General features: G+C 40.4%; 1 protein-coding gene across 5 annotated transcripts in view; it reads right to left on the reverse strand.

Annotated features, from left to right (window-relative positions):
* Positions 1-13,077, reverse strand: part of RGL1 (ral guanine nucleotide dissociation stimulator like 1) — a 266,774-nt gene that overhangs the window by 12,520 nt on the left and 241,177 nt on the right. For all 5 annotated transcript variants that reach the window (XM_037825184.1, XM_037825183.1, XM_037825186.1 and 2 more), the window contains 3 exons: positions 11,142-11,263; positions 9,174-9,263; positions 2,964-3,150 (listed from right to left, as the gene is read on the reverse strand). In XM_037825184.1, the coding sequence (XP_037681112.1) occupies positions 2,964-3,150; positions 9,174-9,263; positions 11,142-11,263 (399 nt within the window). The remainder of the gene's footprint in view (positions 1-2,963; positions 3,151-9,173; positions 9,264-11,141; positions 11,264-13,077) is intronic.

The raw sequence follows: 13,077 nt of genomic DNA on the forward strand, positions 1-13,077 counted from the left end.
TTCCACTGAATAATTTGCTTAATTAAAGAGTCAGCTATCTCTTTAATTGTGATATGTAGGATTCTAACTGTGGCTCTATCACAATACTGCTTTGGTTATTTTCTGAAACACGTTTTCAGTTTGTTTTTATATTTCCAAGTAAATCAATTAAGTATCTCATATTTGAAGGCTAACTGCTGGTGATTTGTTCTAATAACACTATTTAGTTTGCAGGTATACTTACACAGCAGCCAAGAACATCCATTTCCAGTGACTGACTCAACAGTTTCACCTTTGTTTTCCTTTTTGAAACCTGTTTTCCTTTGTTAGCTTTTCCATGATTTTAAAAACATTTATAATTAAGACAAAGTCTTGAGGATGCCTGGATTACAGCAACTTACTGACAAGCCCCCACATTTTTTAATGAGAATTTAATTAGTGAGGGGCAGGTTGAAAATAACTATTTAGAACTCAAGAGCAGGGGAATGAAGAAAGAGGATATCCATATCCTCTTCCTGAGGGAAAGGGAGGGAGGCAGACTGGCAGGCTGCTGGAGGGCCTTCCCTCCCAGGACCTAGAGTAGGAAGGGACCATGGAACTCATCTGGGTCTATGCACTGAGCAGGAAAGCACAGCTAGAACTAAGGCTTCTCCAATTAATATCCTGCAGTCCAGGAACTACTTGCAACCAAGTCAGTTACTCATTTTTAAGCCTAGAGAAATTCATGACTCTGAGAAAGATTCATTCAAAGAATGAAAAGCCGTGACTGGTGCCAGAAAGTAAAGAGCCATTGTGATGAGGGACGAGACAAAAAGGATACAGCAAGGGGTGTTCAGATCATACTACCCTGGGCTTCTGCATAGTTTTAAAAGGGGTGATCTGGTTCTATACACTTTGCTCTGTACCACCAAGAAGTGTGAATGTGATTTCACCTTCTTCAAAGACAGGGAGAAATCCCACAAACTTGTGGGCAAGCCCTCATTTGTCACTTTCATATAATGTCTGCCATCAGAAACAGGGCCTACAGAGTATAAGAACCTGTCAAAACATGAACGGTGAGACTTTATTCCAGATTTTGACTAATTGCCTGCTGTGTGTCAAGCCACGGAGAATGGTTACCTCCCTGGTTTAGCAAACATGCCCTGTGAGAGAATGGCAAGTCCTTCAGCATTTCGAGTAATCAGATGTGTCCTCTAGATTTCAAAGACAAAAGGTGAGGGGCAGTATTTGCAGCCTCTTAGTCTGATGAGTCCCAAGTATGATGGTCTTCCTGGATTGGCTAGTTTGTGACAAAGTTGCTTGAGGGATCCCAGACTGTTTCAACACTATGTGAAACAACACACAGTTCTCCTTCATTCCAACAAAATGAAGGAATTGTTACCAACACTCCAGCTCCTTGGCCTACACATAAGCTGGGGGGACAAATGTCACTACAGAGCAAGTTTGGCTGGCCAAAGAACTCCCCAAATGGTGCAAGTTCTAGACTTGTCAAAGTAGACCTCCCTGATCCCAGCCCCTTGACCAACAGACTGAAGCAAATGTGTATGGAAGATTATGAGTAATCTTTGTTTTCTTTTTATTTATTTCTGCAACCATGGAACACAGAAACCCTCTACAGAGGTTCTTTTACTACCTCTCATCACTTTCTCTTTGTTCAGACATAGCAGATTGTATCACTGTTACTAATTCCTCACCTTTCCCTGAATCTATGCCCTTTACTCTGGGACTTTGCAGTTCCTTCCACTAGAAGTGGAGTGTATTTCCCTGCCTCATTTATTTATGTGAGATTTGGTCACAGATTTGCTTTAGCCAATGGAGTATCAGTGGATACGATACAAACAAAGGCTTGAAATGTGCTCGTGGGGTTGGGGTGGTGGAGAGAGTCTTGCCTTCTTCCTCACTTGTGTTAGCATGGAAAGCATGCCCTGGGTAGATCACTACACTCCAAACAACAACAAAACACAAGGCAGGTGGAGCAGACCTGGATCAAACCCATGGCCTGCAGGCAGGTCCAACCCAAATCAGCCAACCAGCAGATGCATGAGAGAGAATAAATGGTGGTTATTTTATGCCAGTGAATTTTGGAGTTGTTTGTTATGCAATATTATTGTGGTAAAAGCCTGGCTAAGACAAGGTGTGGCAACCCGTGGCCTGAGCAAAACAGGCCTGCACATCTTTGGCGCACAGCAGTCTGCATGACCTAGGCAGCTAAATGTTTAACCTATTGTCTTTCTAAGCCCAGTAAAGAGAAAAAGGGTAAATTGACCTTAAAATGTAACTTTATGGGAAGCAGGCAGGAGATGAGAGGCTCACAAAAGGAGCAAAATGTAATTGTTCAAGTGTTATTCTAGTCCTTCCTGCACCACCCCCCAGGTCAGAATGACCTATTCTTGCATCTATGCTCGCCCCACCCTTAGGAAGGCCTTTGTCTTAAACCCTTATCAATGGCTTGCTGTCCTCTTTGCACTGCGCGGTCAACTTCCCCGACCTGAGAGAGCCATCGTGATCTCTCCACAACTTCTCAACCTGTAAGTAAGCCCTTAATAAAAGTTCATATATTAGAAAATGCTTGTTGTCTTCTTTGGCCTCTGGACTGGCATGGCCCTCATGGGCTGTGACACAAGGAATGACAGCAAGAAGCTGACACACTTCCGTCTCTGACTTTTTGCTCCTTCTAATCAAATCCTACATCTCCTAAATAGAGTACAGCTCATGTTATGGTCACAATCCTTCCACTGCCTTTGGATGTGGGGACAGAACAATATTGCAAAGTCCACATGAATTAACCAACCTGTTCAGTGCCTTCAGGCATGTTTCTATGAGGAATGGGTCCCCAAACAGAGTTCTGTTTTCAACACCTCTTAAAAATACAATTTTCAAAATACTACGTCATGATAAACCTGAAAATAGACATTCCTCATGTGGCGAATACTATGTTAGGTGCATCATGCACTAGGAATTATGGAAAGGGATTAATTACATACCTTTTTGGGGGGCTCATCAGGTGTGTCCATGGGAGTGATAGAGCCTTCCTCAGCCTCTGAGTGGTTTGACTCGCAAGATGACACGCTGACAGAATCCATGCTTTCGCCAGAGCTCCCACTGGCAGTGGACTTGGGCTGCTCTTTGGTGGGAGTGCTACTGGTGATAATGTCCGAGCCCAGAAACAGTCTGCAGAAAACAGAATACCAGGCATTTGGACTGTTACAAACCTGGAATCCATGAATAAGCGAATATTTTTTGTGTTAAGTCCCTGATGATGTCTCAATCTTGTGTGTCCTGTCATTAGTATTTTAGAGAAATATTTGCTCTCAAGTTGCTAAAAAATCTTAGTAAACATCTTGTACCAACAGGTTATTTCCAACCTCAAAGAATACACAGATTGTTTAGCTGAAAGAGGGACTATATTAATCTGAGGTCCTTCTGGGTCAATGGTTCTCCTTTTTTTAACAGTCTGTGGACCACCCTGACAGGATCAAAAAACCGCCACCCCACCCATTACTTCCCACCATAAAATGAATTTCAAGAGTGCAAAGGAGAAGTCTGGCACTACCATGGGTAAGAAACCAAGGAGGAAGGCTTCTGTTTCCAACAATCAGGTGAACTACAATAAACTAAGTGTCTTCACCATAAAACTACATAAGAAATATTTAAAAAATCCTTTTAATGCTGAGCTTGCAAGATAGTAAGGGAAATCCCTACAGGACAAAAATGAAAAGGGAACTAAAAACCAGAAGCATGTGAGCTAATTCTGCATCTGCTCTAGTTGGGGAGTGGGAGGTAAACCAAGGACATGGGTTTTAACATGTACACAGGGACCAAAGATGAGGGTTTCTGTTCATTTAAGGAGGAGAATTGGATCTGAAATCCATATATAGAGTCTGAACCCTGATGGCATCCTTGGTAAAAAGACAGGCTAGAAAAAAAGCTACTCACTGGCACAGGAAGACAACAGGGCAACTTGTCTGTCTTAGCCTGAGTTTGGAAGAAAACTTTCTCTCTGAAATTGTGCATGACCTTGACCTGCACCTCACACAGATTTGAAGTTTTAATTTATGTTACTTAAGTAGTCCAGGAATTCTCAGGCCAGTGATTCCCCTGGGACACCTAGAATTTATTAAAAAAAAAAAAAACAAACCTCTGGAAAGATAGTTCTTCAACCCAGGCTGCAAAAGAGTCTCTGATAAAGATAAGCTCATAATGAAAAAATTACTTTTAATGTAATCTTTAATGTACCTTTAATGTAACCACAAGGAACTATTTCACCCAAAGAGAGTCAACAGGCATAAAAAAAAGCAGGTTTAGACTCTGGAGAACTTCAAATATGAGAGCTATCAGAAAGAAACCAATGATTAATTTATTCATTCAACAAATATTTGAGGGCCTACCATAGGCCAGGCTATAAAATAATGTGTTTAAAAATAATAAAGTCATAAAAAAAGAAATTGAAAACAGGAGTTGAGCGCAAGACAGTCCAAAAAAAGAACAGGAAAATCATTTGAAAAAAAAAAGTTTTCTAGAAGTGAAAAATGTAGTGATTGAAATTAAAATTTCAGTGGATCCTCTACTCCATAAGGTTGACACCCCTTTCCAGCATGAAGAACCTAAAAGGGTCATTGCTCAGATATTCCTAAAGATTGAGAGAATGATCAAATGAGAGGGAAGAGGTGTAAGTGAGAAATTAGGATTTGACAAATGATTGTGACTACTGACTCATTACATAGATATTTCTTTTTAGTTTCTAGTGTATCCAAATAGCCAGAAGGAAATACCTGAAATTGCTGAACTGTAATCAAGTAGATTCGATCTTTGATAAAGATTGTATAACTACATAGTTTATTATTATGTGACCATGTGATTGTAAAAGCCTTGTGACTGACATTCCCTTTATCCAGTGTATGGAGAGAGGCGTAATAAAATAAAGACATGCATGGAGAAAAAAAAACTTCAGTGGAAGGATTAAAAAAAAATGTAGACAAGTAAAATCATGAACTAGAAGACAGATGTGAAGAAAATTCCCAGAAATCAGCATCAAAAGATACAGAAATGGAAAATATGAAAAGTAAAAAGACATGGAGAATGGAATAAAAGGAGTTCATTTGTGGGTAAGAGGAGTTCCAGAAGACAATTGAGAGAATGGAAAAGGGACAGTATACATCTAAAGGGACGGTGGCAGAGAAGATTTCAGAACTGATAAACTATATGAATCCTCAGATCCAGGAACTACATCCTGAGTAGGACAATTAAGACTTAACCCCCATTTAAATTACAGAATGATGCATCAAAGGAAAAAGAAGTTCTGGAAAGCCATGGGTAAGTGGTCATAATACAAAGGAATGGTAATTAAACAGATATCAGACATTGCAAAAGCAACAATAGAACTCAGAATATCTTCAAAGTGCTGTGTGAAAATAGCAGTCTCCTAGAATTCCATGCCTATCAAATGTAATTCTAAGAGTGAGGGCCAAGTAAAGACTTTTTCAGACAAACACTAAGAGGATTTACCATTAAGACATGCACAATGAAAGAAACGGTAAATGGAGGAAAGGAGTAAGATGCAAGAAGAAAAGCATGCAAAGAAACTGGTAAATGGGGTTAACAAGCATTGACTATATAAAATAACAACAGTAGAAACAAAGAGGACTACCTATTTTTATTAAATATTTTAGGAGTTATAAGCCTAAATTCCTGGACCTCAAACATATCTTTGTTCTGTCTCATCTGCATCCCACCACCTCCAGCCCATTTTCCATGTCCTTTCCTTTCATGGATCTCCAAGCACTACTGGGGCTATAAAGGTAAAATCTACACTGATCACAAATCACAGAAGAAAAAATAATGCCACTGTCTTACTGCTTCATGAATTACAAGAAATACCATTGAAGGCCGCTAACTAGTAGTCCTTAGTCCATTATCTGAGAGTCTCTAACTTAGAACTAAATTGCTCAAAGATTAAAGGTTCTTCCACCTCTGCAATTCAGTGAGGTCATTCTGCTCAACCCTGGCTCAACACTAGGCACTCTGACCTTCAAACTAGGCACCCCTTCCTCCAAGACTCCAAAGTTTTCTCTAACTGCTTTGGATGATGGATCATTAAATGTGGGAAAAGCAAAAATATATTTTCTGGATTTGTAAAAATGCTAAGAAGGTAATGAAATCTTTTGAAAAAGAACAGTATGCAAACACCTTTGCACATATAAGATAAGATGGGGAACATGTGACCTGTTTTCATACTACCTCTTCAAACTCAATTAGAGACACACTAAGCATCTCGTCAAGATTTCACCAGTAAGACGGATTGCATGCCTACCACACTTTGTGCAGAGGACCTCACCCTGGCAGTTCTTCCACCCCTGGATTTCACATTAATGTCCTCCTAGAGGCTAAACAGAGAGCACAGAGAGAACCCAGGTGTATTACAGCACCCAAAACAACAAATATGGGTATTTGGGTTGGAAAGGAGTAGCAGAGGAACAATAAACAGGAATGAGGTAAGAGGGGGAAAAAAGCAAAAGGACAAAGGTACATCTACCTGTACTATTTTTTTTTTTCCTCAGGAATCTTTGAGTCCCATAGCAGGTCCAGAAATTCCCAATTCTTTATTATTCCTCATAAAATTCCTTGACTCATTTGTTGGGAAACCTGATTCCCTTTGCACATGTTGATCTTATGAGCTGACAAGACTTGGGCAGGGCCTCGGATTATATCCAAAGAGACCTCGTTCTCCCTCATATTTGCAGAGAAGAAGAGATAGGGAGATACTATGGAAAACTGCCCCTCAAGAGGTGAATCTAAAGGCTCATTAAATTTAGTGTTCAGGAGGGCCAGAAAAAGCATCTAAACAAAGACAGCAGTTTTGGAAGTCATCAGGATTACCCTTCAAAATATTTTCCACAAAACCACATGTGCCAGCCTAATCCCCAAATGCCTCATACCACCTGATATCAGGTTAGCAGCCTGAGCAGCTTCTGATTTTGGGAGCTCATGCATTCCACACCCCACAAGGGCCTTTATATATTACATTGGGAATACAACAGTATTCCAGGTCATGTGCCATCCTGCCTCCTCGTACTCAATGTGACTCACTGAGGTAGGTAGAGAGACAGCACTGGGAAGTATTAAATGCCCACAAAAACACTCTGAATTCTGAACAACAAAAAAGGCCTCAAAAAGATAGCAATAGAAAGTTAGTTTTTCCACAGAAAATAACGATCACTTTTCAGGCACCCACTGTGAACCAGGCACTGTTTCAGGAGCTCTACAATCCCATTTAGAACTCACAATAACCCACCGAGGTGGACATTATTATTCTCATCTCACAAATTATAAAACAGAATGTCAGGGCCCACTCTGCCATGAAAAAAACTGTCCAATACTCCCTCATGAGTGTTCTCCTTCATCCCATAATTGCATATTATGTCACCCAAAGGATCAGACAGGCATATGTCTTTAAAAAAGATCACATTTATTAGTTAAATCATAATCCTTGTTTCCTTGAACTAAATTTCTTAGTCTTCATTAGATTCACTAGTCTATTGTGTCTGAGTCTAATGTCTAATAGATCAACTTTGTGTCAGACATTAGGTTCTCTCAAGGTTCTCCTACATGTAAATAGTTACAGTCAAGGCCTCACTATCTAGTTTTTCCTCTTCCTGCCCACCCTCCTCTTCTGCTCTCCTCTTTACCTCCATCCCACCTTTCCTCACAGAATATTTTCTGCAAAAGGCACTATGGTAAAGAGGTTATGAAGTCGGCCCCAAAGCCAAATCTTAGGTATGCCCAGAGCCTCCTATTACTAGCATGCTATTTAAACTGCCTGTGCCTCACTTTCCTGGTCTGAAAATGAGTATAACAGTAGGACCTACCCCTCAGGTTATTTTGACAAATGAATGACAAATACACATTTTGTTCTTAACACAGTCCTAGCACCTGGCTCAATTTATTCATTCAATAAATATCGATTAATTACCTACTATGTGCCAGGCACTGTTCCAGGTTCTGGGGAAATGAGAAAAAAAAACAGACACAGATCCCTACTTTCATGGATTCTGCATTCTAGTTAACAAGCAGACGCATACACTATACAGCATGCCAGACGGAGGTGTGGAGAAATTCAAAGCAAGGAGAGAGAGAGGGTGCCAAGGGCAGGCGAAGCGGGCAGATTACAGCGTAAAATCAGATAGCCCCAGGAAAGGATCCCTGAGAAAGTGACATTTCAGCAAAGATCTGAAGGAAAAGTGGGAGTGACTATCTGGGGGGAAAGGATTCTAAGCTTCTAAGCAGAAGAAATGGCAAATAAAAATGTGCATACTGTGTATTCAGGCGACTGGAGAATAAGCAGAGTGAGTGATGAAAGGTAAGGACAGACAGGAATGGGGGGGGGGGGTGGGCAATGCTGCAGATCCTGCAAGGCTTTGTGGGCAGATTTAAAGACTTTGGATTTTACTCAAAGGGAGATGGATGTGATGATGTGAGCCATGGAGGGCACCGGGCTGGAGACACAGCCATGAGCGAGGTGCATGAGGCTCCTGTTCCCAGGCTGCCTGCATTCCACTGGAGGAAACAGTACAATTCAGAGTGATGGGGCAGACAGCCACATGAGACAGGCTGCACTCTCAGGAGGCAACATTTTTGCCAGCATCTGAAGGAACCTGCCATGGGAACAACACGTGCAGAGGACCTGAAGCAGGAACCAGCCTGGTGTGTCGGAAGGATGGTGAGAAGGCCAGGATCCTGGTGAACATGGAGCATGGTACAAGAGGAAGCTTCCCTGGAAGATAGGGGGCAGATGATGTAGGGTCTAGTAAACTAGGATAAGGAGTTTTTCATTTTGTTTTAGAATAAAACCATTAGAGGTTTCTTTAAGCAAAATAATCTGCAGGACATTTTAAAAGACCACGCCAGCTATGTGGTGGAGAATGGATTACTGGGGGCATTGTGGAGGCCAGAGGACAGTAAAGACATTGCTGGAGGAGGCCAGGCCAGAGATGATGGTGATTTATGCCAGAGAGCAGTGGAGAAGAATGAACCGATTTAGAAAATGTTTTGAGTCCATGACGGAAACAGAAGCTGTTTAACAAGTGAGCTAATTGTTCCTTGTTTGTGCCCTGGCCCAGGGAGAGCTGCTGAGTACCTTCACCCTCCCGCTCTGACTGGCATCTCTTGGGGGTCCCGGACCCCCGGGCGACACTCACAGGCTGAGCCTCTTCACCATGCTCTTCCGAGGCTTGGGCGAGGTGGCACTGCTGTCGGCTGCCACTTCGATCTCACATGAGAGGGCATAGCTGGGGAAGAGAAAGGTGCTCGTAAGGGCAAATCTTAAGAACTGAGGAACAGATTCAAACTTGCATGATTTACTTAGATTATGTTTTAGAGTCGGTGTCTCATTATTCAAAGTAAAGATATATCTTGTGTTGGTCTATCACAAATGCCAGTGGGCATGGCCCTGACAGCCAGATTTTACAAGTTTACGTTATATACCTCCTCCCTCAGCCCACCGATACATAGATTAAAGCTACTTATGTCTCAAAAATAAGGATTCGTGCACATTGGCAGCATCAAAATCTGACATCAAAAGTGAATTACACAGCTGTTATTCTGAAGCTGGACCTTTTAATCCAAATCACAAGCCATGGTATGCACATTCCACAGTTGAGAAAGATATACACAGAGAAAGTTAAATGATCATCAGACCAAAACTGAGAAGAGAGGCAATAGCTACTTTGTTTTCCCTATGGCAAAGAGAAAAACATCACTAAGTGAAGAAAACTTGGAATCAAAGATTTTGTTTTAACATAATAGGAGCAAACCACTCGAACTAAAAAGAATCTCAGAAATCGTCTGTTTGGCAAATGAGAAGACTGAGGCTTATAGAGATTACATGATTTGTCCAACCTTCTACAACCAACTTCAGAACTTAGATGGTAGTCAAGCAGAACTGAGTTTGAATCCAAACTGTCATTTACTAGACATAATACTTATTTAAATCTCCTCATTGGCAAAAATATATATTTTTGTTCTCAATTTCACTTTCACCAATGATAACCTTTCAAGGAAATCCCCCATGCTACAACAGGGATTGGCAAAATTTTTCTATGAGGGACCAGATAGTAAACATTTTAGGCTTTGCAAGTCATATGCTATCTGTTGCATCTATACAACTGTGCTTTTAGAGTGTGAAAGCAACCACAGAAAGATGTAAAATGAATGGGGTTTGTTTCAATAAAACTTTACTTATGGACACTGAAATTTAAATTTCAAATAACTGTCCCACGTCACAAAATATTCTCCTTTTTTTCCCAACCATTTAAAATGTAAAAACAGGCTTATGGCCTGTAGGCCCTAATTTGCCAACTACTAGACTACTGAATAAAAACAAGACCCTTGTGGGCCAACACTCAAGGCACTTGGAGTTACTGTTTCTTTCCATGCTCATCAACCACTATTTTGAAACTTGTCTCCTATGTCCCAGACATATAAGAGTTCTCACTGTTCCTCTGAACGCCAAGCACCGTCAGGCCTCCAGGCCTTTGCTCCTGTTCACCCTCGTCTGGAATGTTCTTCTCCAGTTTTCTCCTCCCGGCAAAATCTTATCTCTCCTTCACAGTCCAGCCCAAAGGTTAACTCCTTTATGGTATCTTTTCTATGTTCCCCTCCAAACCTCGGCCAAATGAATTGCTCCTGCCCATAGGCTCTTGTAAAGCTTCAGTTCCCCTTCATATTTCCTTTCTTCATAAGTCTGTCTCTTCTGCCACACTGAAAGCTCCCTGAAAGCTAGTAATGTTAACTACAGAGGCAAACACGGAGGTGACGGGGTCAGTGATAATGATGGTGGCAACAACGATAAACATCTTAACTGTGCTTTCCCAAAGTATTGCTTCATTTAATCCTCACAAACATTTTACAGAAGAACATCCTCAAGATTGGGAACCAGTGACTTGCTTAAGGCACAAAGATTAAGTAAACAGCAGAACAAGAATGCGAAAGCAGATCTTTCTGATATCACTTCAGCTTTTCCTGCTGCATCATGCTGCTTTGAAAACCGAGGACGTAGGACCTAAGAGCTGCTCACTAAATGGTTTTTGAATGAATGAGCAACTGAGGACTTGGACGCAGTATCCCGCTTGCCAACACCTCAGCTCCACTGTGATGGCCATGCTTACCTTTCCTCCTCTGTTAAGAGCTGCTGCCTCTGGAACCACTGGATGAACTTTTGGTCTGGAGTCATACAATAGCTGTTGCAGGCAGACTGTAAGAGCTTTATTTGGGCAATCACTTCAAATTCCTGACACAGAACACCAAAAAGAAAGAATGACTAATAAGGCGAAACAAATACAGATCTCTTCAACATGAAAACATGCCACATTAGGACAAAAGATGGAGAAAACCATCTACAATGACTCGGAAGCACTGCTTCTTAGAAACCAAATTGCTAAATAATTTAAAAAGTCTAACTTTGGCTCTCTAAAGTCTTCATATGCTCAAGTAATTGACAATCCTCCTTTCTCCTTGAAAAATCAATTTACATGAATAAAACAAGCTACCAAAGCAACACAAACTAGATCTTACCTAAAGCTAGAGTGGCTTCCTTTCTCATTTCTGGGACAGAAAAGCTATTTTTTAAATTTGAGTATTTTCTAAAAGATACGGAAAATTTTCTATTTCTACTTCCTAAAAAATAGAGAAATACTTTAAATAATGGAGCTTGAAAATTCTACACCCCCATACTCAACTCTTACCCCTCAATAAATACATTTTGGTAGGACTGCAGATCCAAACAGTCCAGGGCCTCATAAACTTGAATGTTTAGATTTCCTGAATCCTTGAGTTTTTATTATTCCAGTAAATCCTTTAACTAAGTCTTTTAAAGCTCACAAGAGAAGCAAATATACAAGCATGTCCAAAAGTATTTATACTTCTTTAGATGCTTCAATAGCCAGCAATGGGTATAAGCTTTAGAAGTTAGGTTTCATACTCAAACTTCCCAAAAGTTTAACATCTTAGTCTTAAAAGGAAAGAGATTACCATTCAGGGTTATTCTGAAATTAAAGGACAAAGATGGGTAACATGGAGGTTAACAGCTGAATTTTTTTACCACTACAAGACATGGCAGAAGTAACTCAAGACCAAGCAGATTTCTTGGGTCTTAATTTCCCATCTAATGACCTCAAAGAACATTCATCATTATGCTAAATAAGAAAGAATAGTCTACCAGGGCCAAAAGACTTCTATCTTCTTCTGGGTGTATTATAATTACCTGTTTACTTATCTACCTCCTTCCTAGACTGTGAACTTTATGAGGGCAGGGAGCTCTCTGTTACAATCCCCAAACCTATCATAGCACCTGACCGATGCTAGGCATACAATCAATATTTGTTGAATGAAAGAATGAATGGAATGACTAAACAATGACAGCACTAGAGTGAAGTTACAATTTCATGCATTTATTTTCCTTTGCATCTTTTAAATATCTATTTTAATATTCCATTTAATATAAAAACCATAGCAAATGTTAAAAGTTCTGTTTTATCTTTTTTACAGCAGTTCAGAACTGTTCTACTATCCACAGAAAACTTCAAATAGATGTCAAAAACCCCTTCCTATGTTGACAGGAAAGGAAAAGAAGAATTACATGCAGCAGTGAAGACAATTTCCTTTCCTCTGTCAAACAGACTTCCAAGAATCAACCACCTTTATTTACTCTTTGATATCATTTGCTATTAATAAAAGCCCCTTCTCCTTAATAGGGTAATCCTGTTATTGCTGAAACTGAGTGTAAAGGAGGTGAGAAGAGGTTCAGGGAAGAAATGTGGGCTTTGAAATGAGGCATAACAGGGTGTGAACCTCTGAACCCTGATTAAGTTACTTAACCTCTCCGAGCACTGGTTGCCTATCTTTGAATTGGGGATGATAAAAATCTACCGCACAGGGTTCTTTTGGAACAACATGTGTAAGAACAAGTCAAATACAATGATATATGATAGATACTCAATAAATGCCAACTCATTTTTTCTGCTTCTAAAAAAAATTAACTGCCCACTGTTTCGTTTTTTTATGCCCAGCTGAAAGAAAATGGAGAACCATAGCCAAGACTTCTAC

Source organism: Choloepus didactylus, chromosome 2, assembly GCF_015220235.1.
Source record: "Choloepus didactylus isolate mChoDid1 chromosome 2, mChoDid1.pri, whole genome shotgun sequence".
Lineage (NCBI taxonomy): Eukaryota > Metazoa > Chordata > Mammalia > Pilosa > Megalonychidae > Choloepus > Choloepus didactylus.